At 35.4% G+C, this 11,139-nt stretch overlaps 1 protein-coding gene across 1 annotated transcript; it reads left to right on the forward strand.

The window, feature by feature from the left end:
- The first annotated feature begins 6,743 nt into the window (after positions 1 to 6,743).
- LOC127978634 (phospholipase A and acyltransferase 3-like) lies at positions 6,744 to 10,277 on the forward strand. Its single transcript, XM_052583435.1, has 4 exons — positions 6,744 to 6,890; positions 9,182 to 9,287; positions 9,386 to 9,654; positions 9,939 to 10,277. The coding sequence occupies exons 1-4, from the start codon at positions 6,783 to 6,785 to the stop codon at positions 10,098 to 10,100; spliced, it is 645 nt and encodes a 214-aa protein (XP_052439395.1). The 5' UTR covers positions 6,744 to 6,782; the 3' UTR covers positions 10,101 to 10,277.
- The last annotated feature ends 862 nt before the right edge of the window (positions 10,278 to 11,139 follow it).

Raw genomic sequence — 11,139 nt, forward strand, 5'->3', positions numbered from 1 at the left:
TGAGTGGGGCAGGTGCCGAGAGCCGTGGGAACGGGTCGAAGCCGGTGGAGTAATTGGAAATAAGCAACACCTGCCCAACTCAGCGGTCGCCGGTGATATCTAGGTGAAAGAGTCTCTATGTGCTGAGAATTAGCTGACCTCTGTGACGGGAGGCAGCTAGCAGACGGTCGGTTTAGCCAGTCTGTCTGCTTCCTGACCTGGGCCCCAGTTAGTGTGACAATTAGCTGACCCCCGATGTATAAACATGCTGGCCTACAGGCCTTGATCAATATCAGCACTTCTGTGCCTTCAGAAATGCCAAATGGCCCTTTTGTTATTCAAGATAGTTTGGGACAGGAAAAAAGTGAAAGTGAAAGTCATGACATTGGGCAAGTATGGTAGCCCATATTCAGAATTGGTGCTTTGCATTTAACCTATCCAATTGCACAAACACACACACACACACACACACACACACACACAGAGCAGTGGGCAGCAATATAGACTGGGAAGCAACTGGGGGTTCAGTGCCTTGCTCAAGGGAACTTCAGCCATCCTCCTCCTGCCAGCACAGAGACTTAAACCTGTGATCTTTGTCCAACTCTCTAACCATTAGGCCACAGCTGCCCCAGAAGTCTTTGATCATTTTTGACCCTACAATGTTCCTCAGGGGATCTATAGTGCACTGTCTGATGTAGGGCTGAAACGATTCCTCGAGTAACTCGATTACAATAAATGATCGAGACAAATTCCTCTGCCTTGAAGCCTCTTTTAATTTATTTTAAATCTCACGTCAGGTTCTTTTGCAATGATTGTTTTAATGTGACACAACACGTTTACGTCACCCACAAAGCGGAAGGAGACACATCGCTGTTTTGATTTTAGGGAGCAGGCAAACGTAAAGAGAACGTCGTTTGAAAGAACCGTTTGAGTAAACAGATTGCCTTGATTTAAACCCTGTAAGTTTTAAAACTTTGCATTCAAGTAATTAATTGATTAACTAAGTGCTGATTGTGAATTAGTGATGAACAGCTGCTGTTATCAAACAGAATCACTGAAGAAAAGAGAAACACAAGAACTACTACAACTGACTTCAGACACAGACTTAGATGAAATCAACTGAAATAAAATACATGAAATCTCTCAAGATCTGATTAAACAACCCCACAAACAGCATCAGCAGCTCCACTTATTAATAACCAGACTGACTTTATTTCTGTCAGACGTCTACAGAAGATCTTATTGAGAATGAACTAAGGTTTAGATGTTGATTTATTGTTTCATTTGAAGTAACCATGTTAGAGATCAGTGTCTGCTTTAGTTGGGCTCTTGACCCTTGATTTCTGTCTTAGTCTTTTCTCTGGCTGTTATAACCGTGTGTTTCTAAAACACATTTGTTGTAACTCAAAAGCCCAGAAGAAATGCCATCAGGTATTAACCTGTATCTAGGTGTAGATTGTTATACTTTATATTGGTGATGATAATTATTTATTATTATTCACAATTATAGATAATCATCCAATTCAACCGAATGGAACTTAATTGCACTTAATTCATCTGTACACTTTATTGTCATTGTTCACAGTACAAGTACAGACAGAGAAAAAATGGGTAATAATTTATTTATTATATAAATAGTTTATTTTTGATGTATTCATTGCATTATATGCATTTAAAAAGTAAAAAAAAAATTTTTTCTAAAAAACGAAACTTTATTCATTTCAACTTGATTGTTCATTTTAAGAGACCCAGGAGTCTTATTTTCTCTTGCATAATTAATATTGCACTTTAAATAAGCAAAAACTCTATTAATCGATGGAATTTTTAGGATAGGATAGGTTACTGTAACAAAGAACAAACTTCATAACAAAAACAAACAAAAACAAAACACAAAATTAAGCCCAGGCCTGGTCCTCACTCGTTCTTCAATGTCGTCGCTCCTTTTTTGTATCCTTCCATTGTCCTCCGTGGGACTCGAGACCAGTGAATAGGGATGGGTATCGAAAACTGGTTCCATTTTAGAACTTGTTCCACATTTCCAAGAACCGGGTATTCGATAAGACGCAAGCAAGCCGGGGCGAGCACAGCACAGAGAAGGCAAACAAGCAAAGTGGCGAAATCAGAATGAAATATAAACAATATATCGATATATACGATATGTCAAAATCCAATTTTAAAAAATATCTCAATATATTTTAAATATTGAGATATCGCCCACCTCTAGCTCTACCTCCCACCCTCCGGCGAGACCACTCAAGGTGACCTGTAGGAACCTAGTGGTAGGACAGACGAGGCAAGAGAAAAGGAGATGGAAGGATGAGGAGTGAAAGAGACGAGGGAGGGGAGAGAGGAAAATAAAAAATAAAAACAACAACATTTGTTCCGGTTCCCAGACACACTGCCAGCTGGGTGAACTCCTCTGCGGTGCCTGGCGGTGGCACTGGACGGCCCTCGGTGGACAGCACGACACTCCTCCGCCCGACTCGTCACAGTTACTTTCCTGTGTGCTCACAGTGTGTGTGTGTGTGTGTGTGTGTGTGCACTTCGGATGGGTTAAATGCAGAGCACAAATTCTGAGTATGGGTAACCATACTTGGCTGGATGTCATGTCACGTCATTTTGTGAACTATGGTTTCGGGAAAAAAAGAATCGTTGAACTATGTTGGTAATGATGTAACTTGCGACCATAGTTAGCTAATGATGCTTTTGAGAAACGCAACCCCGCTTAATGACACAGTTATTTTTATTATTGTGAAGTGAGATGAATGAAGAGCATGTCTGGAAAAGGGAAGTTTCCTTTATCAAGTTAGTGATTTAAGCAAAACAGGTTCAAATCCCGGGTTGTGGTGTTTTTTATATATTTATAACAAAGTAATACTGGTGCATCTCAGTAAATTAGAATGTCGGGGAACTGTTAATTTAGTTCATTTCAATAATTCAATTCAAATTGTGAAACTCGTGTATTAAATAAATTCAATGCACACAGACTGAAGTAGTTTACATCTTTGGTTCTTTTAATTGTGATCATTTTGGCTCACATTTAACAAAACCCCACCAATTCACGATCTCAACAAATTAGGATATGATGACATGTCAATCAGCTAATCAACTCAAAACACCTGCAGAGGTTTCCTGAGCCTTCACAATGGTCTCTGAGTTTGGTTCACTAGGCTACACAATCATGAGGAAGACTGCTGACCTGACAGATGTCCTGAAGACAATCATTGACACCCTTCACAAGGAGGGTAAGACACAAACATTCATTGACAAAGACCCTGGCTGTTCACAGAGTGCTGTATCTAAGCATGTTAACAGAAAGTTGACTGGAAGGAAAAAGGTCCTAGAGACTGGAGGAAGGGTGGAGAAGCTCATAGCACAGGCTGCTTGAAGTCCAGTGTTAAGTTTCCACATTCTGTGAAGATTTGGGTGCAATGTCCTCTGCTGGTGTTGGTCCATTGTGTTTTATGAAAACCAAAGTCACTGCAGCCATTTACCAAGAAATCTTGGAGCACTTCATCACCTCCATGCCACGCCGAATTGAGGCAGTAATTAAAGCGAAAGGAGCCCCAACCAAGTATTGAGTACCACTCAAAATCCAGTCCAGTATGACACTTAACCTTATGTAGCTACTTCATTGCGTTTGATGTCTTCTGTCTCTGATTGATAGTAAAATTTATATATTTCTTTTTTAAGTCAAAGCTCTTTTAGTGTAATTGTACAACTTTCCAGTTTTAGCAACAGCTTCTAGTGTCAGATCTCTCCTGATTGTGATCAAGTAAAGGTCAGAATAAGGTCAGTAATATCTCCAGATGAACTCTTCCTGGACTGAAGCAGCTCAGCTTTACTTGATTCTCCCTCAATCATGTTTTAGAGTCTCAAATCTGATCCTCAGGATCTTTTGAGGAGGGTTTGTTTCCAGAAGCTTTACTTTGACTGTTCCTCAGCGGAGGAATGATCTTCACAAGCCTCCAGAACATCTCACATCTTCTGAGGAGCCTTGATTTCTTCAGCTCTCCATCACTGTGTTATATGTGCGGATCATTCACATCTCATCTCATTACTGGAGATTACTAGAGCACAGACTGATATTAAGATCAGTGTGTGTCAGTATCTTCTGACATATCAAACACATCTGCTAATGTTTTTATATTTTGTCTCGGTTCCATTAATTTTTCCAGACATTTATAATATGTAGTCAAGGTTAAAATGTTTAAAAAGTTTTAAGGATTAAAAAGTTTTTAATTTCTAAAACGGTCTCTTATGTCAGCAGGTTATAACAGTGTCATCATCATCAGCCAAATGTGTTGAGAAGAACTGGAGTTTGACGGCTGATCGCAGTGAACAGGAGTTCAGTATTATTGCAGTGAATCTCATTACAGCAGTGTGAATGTGTGTGTTTGTCAAGCGGCTGCTGGTATGATGTGTTTCTGTTTCCTACAAAGTGACGCCCTGATTCTCCTCAACATATTTCACTTACTAACTAAACCTGTGTGTTACAATGCCTCAAGTTATATGCTCAAAGTTGAATGGAAAATAACACTCATGTGACTTAAGGTCTTATCTTTAAACCCAGTTCCTTTTGTCAGTGATTGACACAATAAAAAATAATGTGGTATGAACAACATTCCCAGAATTCAGAGTGATTTCAGGGTGTTGGTTTGTTCGTTTCTGAACAAGGACCCAACCCTTAAACGACAGATTCTGTCCATCACTGTCAGTCAAATACAGAAGAATCAGTGTTTGACTTTAGGGCTTAAACAGCTTATGCAAGTAGAAGAATCTACAATATATATTCCTGCCTTTTTTTTTAAACATTTGTTTCATAACTTGTTCAATTTTTTTAAACAAAATTTTCAAAGTAGATTCACTTCACAGTGTTGTATGGGTTGCTCAAGAGCCTATATATTTCCTATAAAGTGACATTCTGATTATTCTGAGATGATCAGACTCACGTCTCCTGCACTACTGTGATTCTCAACTAACAACTTACAGCAGCCGAGAATTAAATTGTTGATCTCGTCTGGCAAGAGGAGAATGAACACTATTTTGACACACTCTTTCCTTGTTTAATACTGTAAAGCTATTTAGACACAGCCGTGGTGAGTTAACTCTGATCTGTGTAGAATTAGTTTAGAATTATATTGGTTACATTTTCATGTTTAAATACCTTAGGAGCGATTGATGCTCTTTTCTACTGCATTTGAGGTTTACATAAAGATCAGACTAACAGTTGCTTCTGATTTAGACCAAATGTTGTGACTGACTATTCGTAATTAAAACAGCTTGTGAATAGTCACGTAACGTGATTAACCTTAGAAAAAAATTGCATATGGGCCCAAGGGTGACTTGCTATGACACAGTGTTAGTGCTAAAGGTGCGAGGCAGTGTTGTTTTACATCACTGTGTGATAAAATACAAAAACTTATACATGCAGAATATTCCAATCTGAACATGCAACTGAGACTATTCAATAAACTATGCTTTTTTAAATCATCACTTCGTCTCCTGATTCTTATCCTCACCAGCTTTTTTCTCAGTCACCTTCTTGGCTGACTACTTTGCTGAAGAGTTATTCTGTTACCAGACAAAACTAATATTTTCTGACAGGATCTGGCATCCGGGGCTGGATTTTAATTATCTGGTGTGGAGGAAAAATGGAATAACACGGAGCTGTAATCTCCATAAGAGCAGAATCAGGATTGTTTCTTGCATGACCAGATGGAAGAGCATTTTATGATCATTAAGCAGAAGCTATACAAAATTATTCATAGTTGCTAAATACCTGTTCTACTGTGTATAAATGTTTTCTATTAATTTATGATTAATTATAATTTACTTTTAAATTGAAATGGACATTAATTTTAGATGCATTCAATATTTTCTTCTCAATCAATTTTATGATGCATTCAATCTTAATTTCCATAAAAATGGAAACACACACACACACACACACACACACAAATTGTTACAGTCACTGAAGGCCATCTCATCCTCATTGTCATCACTCTAGAGTCTTCTTATTGCCCTTTCTGTCAAATATTGCTGTATTAATTTTCTGAAAAGAATAGGTAATTTTCTTATTCATGACTCAATACAACTATACTACATTAAACACTTACAATAAATAAATAACTGCAATCATATTACTGATTATACTACAGTAGCTATTAAAAAAAATCCCATTGGGGAAACACATTATTTTAATTCCACTGTGCTACAGTGTTGCCATATGGCAACATTGATATTTTCTCAATTTACAGTAAAACTATGTTAGACAATGTAGATTTGTGAATAAAAAATTAATATACTAACCAAAGATGATGCAAAAAAAAAAAAAAAAAAGAAAGAAAAAAGAGCGATGTTCATAAATGTGGTTAAAAGAGTATTTTCTGGAACACTTCCTCATGTCATGGTGACAGTGGGAGAACGAGTTTTTGAAGAACAATCAAATGTCATTTGACTTAAAAACAGCACATCATTGAGCACCTTAAGGCCGGCCCTTTTAATTAGTGCAATTTATTGTATTTTCAGATTAATAAGGACTTAAGTAGAAAATAATAGTGGAAACACTGCTTTGCAGCATTGTGACTGTCAGCTAAAGACAGTCTTTCTCATTCTTGGTGATGTTTGCTTCTGACACATGTGAAACAATGAACAGCATTGCTTCACTTGTCAGTGCTGATGGAACTGTTCTGGAAAATTCCACACCCTTAAAGGGTGTGCTCTATCGCACTATAAAAGAGCAACTCACCTTCTCTAAAGCAAAAAAAAAAAAAAAAAAAAAAAAACAGAAAAACAGAAAAATGATTGATAAAAATAGTAATATGTTGAGAACTTATTCAGAGAATACATTTAAGGAATCAGAACAAATTAAAAAATCGATGTCTATTAACTCAGGAATTTCAGATATGGTGAGTTATTCTAATTTAAATTAGTTTACACTGTAAAAAATTGTGCTGTTAAATAATAGTAATTTACTGGCAGGAGGGGTGCCAGTAATGGACTGTTAATTTACAACTCTCAACCATTAATTTACCACTCTTATTTGTCTTTTTACAGTACTTTAACGTAAATTCTACCATGGACAGGGGTAATCATTTGGCAGACGTACGCTTTCATTCAAAGCGACTTACAATAGATAAAATCTCTTAAAAAAATAATAATATTACGCATGTATGTAATGATAGAAGTTCAAACTAGCACACTGTTTTACATATGGGATACAGTATTTTTTTGTGCCAAAATTGACCAGAAATTTAGATTTTCCATTTCTAGCCTACAATATGTAGCCTAGTCTACAATGCTTATTTATTTTAAAGGTGTTAAAATAAATTAAACACTTAAACATAATCATAAATATTGCTATAACAGATGTAAGTACCTAGAAAAGTGCTATATAAATGTAATGAATTATTATTATTATTATTATTATTATTATTATTATTATTATTATTATTATTAATTATCATAAAAGTCACAAATATAGCCGTTAAAAGTGAGGAGCCCAACTAAAGCAAACACTGATCTCCACAATGGTAACGTCAAACGAAACAGTAAAACATCATCATCTAAATCTCTGTAATTCTCAATAAGATCTTTTGATCTCTGCTCTCTGATCTGATAGAAATAAAGTCAGTCTGGTTAGTAATGAGTGAAGTTGGTAAAGCTGTTTGTTGATTGTTTAGATTTCATCTAAGGCTGTGGCTGAAGTCAGTTGTATTTCATGTGTTTGTCTTGTTTCTCTTTTCTTCAGTGATTCTACTCATTAACAGCAGCTGTTGATCAGTGTCTGAATTCACTCATTAGTGTTCATTCTCTCTGTCAGGTGGACTATATTAGTAAACTCATGTAGGGAATAGTGAATGAGGGTGTAGGGTGTGATTTGAAACACAGCCACTGATGTCGACTTTGAACGTTGTTAATTTACGATATATAGCAGCAGGCTACCTTCTCGAAAATGATGAATATTACCCAGAATGCACTGTTTTAAAGAAAAACAGTATGTTACTGTCTAAAATTTGGCCGTTTTTTTTTTTTTACAGCAATTTTTTAACAGTGTAGGATTATACTAACATTTAACTTATTAACTGTCACTTACAACATATAATGTCTTTTAAAGCAGAGTTCTGAACGTCAATGGTAATTCATGAACACTTTGGAATATAGACCTAAAAATATAAATAAAAAGTTACAAAACTAACAGAAGTTTTTTTACACAAAATTTATATTTTTCACAATTATTTATTATTTATATCTGGAATTTAGAAAAAAAAAAATTCTCTAATGCAAAGAATACGACAAATATAATTTTTTCTTTCTCTGTGGAAATGTCATGTCATGGGTTTGCATTTAGAAGCAGAACAGGTTGACTGACTGATTTCATGAGGACTTTAAAGGTTTGGCCTAGTCAGACTATAAATGAGCAAACATATCAGCTTTTCTATGTTTTTTTTTTTTTTTTTGGTGGTATTGCCGGCCCCGAGACTCAAACCCACAACCTTAGGAGTCAAACTCTCTAACCACTAGGCCAGGACTTCCCCATGCCATGTATTTGCTATGTTCTTATCTTGTCAGAAAAAGGTCCTGGGGCAGTAGCTCATCTGACAGTAATTGAAGGGCAGCATACAGAGCTTCTAAATCAAAGAGAAAGCAGTGTCTTGGTGCCTCCTGCTCCAGGAACTGATCAACTAAAGTAAAATATGATGTGTTTTAAGGCTCTGATTGAGTTAGCTTGGATTACAGTGATGTTTAAACTGCATACTTCTGATTCTCTTACACTCAGTATTTTGGTCTTGTTTTCCAGTATAAATATCACAACATATCCTTAAATCCAGATATGTTTACTGATAAATGTATCAAAATGAATGTATGTATAAAACAAGAACAAGAGAGGTCAGAAAAATCATCTTGTTTCATATTTAAGTTTATTTCTCTGACCCCATTACCACATATTTGTACTTGTTTTAAGTAACAAAAGAAATTTGTGATTTCAAGGGTTTTTCAGAAAACTATTTTATTACGATAAAAAAGAATGATAGAAAGAGTAAAAAAAAACTATACAAGTTGTTCTCAAGGCAACAAAAATTGCTTAGCTATAGCCTTAAACTCCTCTGAAACAAGTACAGGTACTATATATTCTCTGTGTATAGGCTCAGTAACATTTTTTTTTTTTTAATATTAAGCTTGCTATTGTCCCCTATAGACCGAGAAGCCCAAGCCTGCAGACCTCATTAAAATCCATCGAGGCCTATATCAACACTGGGCGCTCTATACTGGAGATGGCAATGTCATTCATTTAGCTCCAACCTGTGAGTTATATATATATATGTATATATCGAATCTGAAACTTTCAATTGAAGTCTCATGAGTTATGAGTGTTTTCACTTTTCCATGTCTTTCTCTGTAGCTGAGCACGCTGATGCCGGGGTAAGCAGTGTGAAGTCAGTAGTACACTCCGAGGCGACAGTGAAGAAAGAAAAACTGCAGGATGTGGTCGGCAACAATAAGTACCATACCCACAATGTCTTGGATAAGCAATGTCCTCCACTTTACACTCCAGATATACTACAGAAAGCAGAGAGCCTTGTGGGGAAGGTACTTCCATACAATCTGGAAACACATAACTGTGAACACTTTGTTACGGGCTTGAGATACGGAACACCTCAATCCCAGCAGGTACAGTTATCCGGCATGACCTTTTATATCCGAATTATACTGTACTCATAAATCTCTCAAATGTGACTATATTAAACATTTTATTATGTCAAAAATGAGTTGGTTATTTAGATATATAAGGCGTGTTAGCCTTTCATATTAATAATACATCACATAATATATTATAATAATTCACAAATACAACAAATTATAATTAAATGGCTAAAACATCAGGATTAAGGACACATTGGCAACAACTTTTCACACCATGAATTAATACAAATGCTTTCTGTTTATTTTCACAGGTGCGAAATGGTTTTGCAGTTGTTGCAGTTATTGGTCTTATATTGGTCGGCTTTTTTTTTTGTGTAAAACTAGAAAGTAAAGTATCGAACTGTTTTGGTTTTGTTTGCTTTTTTTTTGCCATTTTTATATGTATTTTCCACATACTCACAATGCCTAATTGATTAGGCCATTGAATTAATAGGATATTGTCATCAATTAATGTAGTGTAATGTAGTTCCTGTAGCTCAATTGGTAGAGCACTGCGTAAGCAAGTGCAAGGTTGGGGGTTCGATTCCCCAGAAACACATGATAGGTAAAAATTGGTAGTCTGAATGCACTGTAAGTTGCTTTGGATAAAAGCGTCTTCTAAATGGATAAATTTAATTAAATATTTAATTTAATTTAATTTAAAATTTAATTTAGCTCAGCTTTTAATTTAAATTAAATTAAATTAAATTAAATTAAATTAAATTAAATTAAAAATTAAATTACATTTATGCATTTAGCAGACGCTTTTATCCAAAGCGACTTACAGTGCATTCAGACTACCAATTTTTACCTATCATGTTAAAATCATGTTAATTTAGTTCTGATTTCTGTTATCCTCCACTTCACATCTGATGCTTGACAAGTAAGCTAACTCATTAATAAACCATTTTACACCCACACCCCGGACTCCCTGTCTCTTCATTCCTGCTCTTTCAGATGATCCACACAGTCAGTTTGCATGTGCAGTGACTACAGTTAAAGGATCTGAGAACTGATGAAGATCTTTTGATTAAAAATAATCTACTGGACATTAAACAAACATTTAACAAAAAAAATGAAAATTCATTGATCAAATTTTCCAGGGAAGGAAAATAAAAGGCACAAATGTTTAAATGTATTGTAATGAAGTGGGAAGATGTGAGCTATATTTTAAAAGTTATTTCAGTTACATTTCCAAGTAAACCAATGCCATGATTTCAAGAGAATGACAGACACAATAAACATTCATCTGTAATATATGGAAGCATATGGATGCAAAGTATTTCTGTATTTAAATTTACATATTTAATTTACACTTGCCATTTCCTACACTGAAAAAAACAATAAGTAAATTTACTTAATTTTTATTTTGCAAGTTTTTGCACAAGCATTTTTCAAGTAATTTTAACGCAAATTTAACACTTTACTAAGTTAAGTAAAAAACAAACAAACAAAAAAAACGAATAAGTACAT

Source organism: Carassius gibelio, chromosome B19 (genome assembly GCF_023724105.1).
Source record: "Carassius gibelio isolate Cgi1373 ecotype wild population from Czech Republic chromosome B19, carGib1.2-hapl.c, whole genome shotgun sequence".
Taxonomy (NCBI): Eukaryota; Metazoa; Chordata; class Actinopteri; order Cypriniformes; family Cyprinidae; genus Carassius; species Carassius gibelio.

Excerpts from the sequence above, each read along its gene's own strand:
- LOC127978634 (XM_052583435.1), top strand. The coding sequence starts at position 6,783 with ATGATTGATAAAAATAGTAATATGTTGAGAACTTATTCAGAGAATACA. Across the intron at positions 6,891-9,181 it reads ACTCAGGAATTTCAGATATG|ACCGAGAAGCCCAAGCCTGC; the intron begins GTGAGTTATTCT and ends TGTCCCCTATAG. Across the intron at positions 9,288-9,385 it reads CATTCATTTAGCTCCAACCT|CTGAGCACGCTGATGCCGGG; the intron begins GTGAGTTATATA and ends CTTTCTCTGTAG.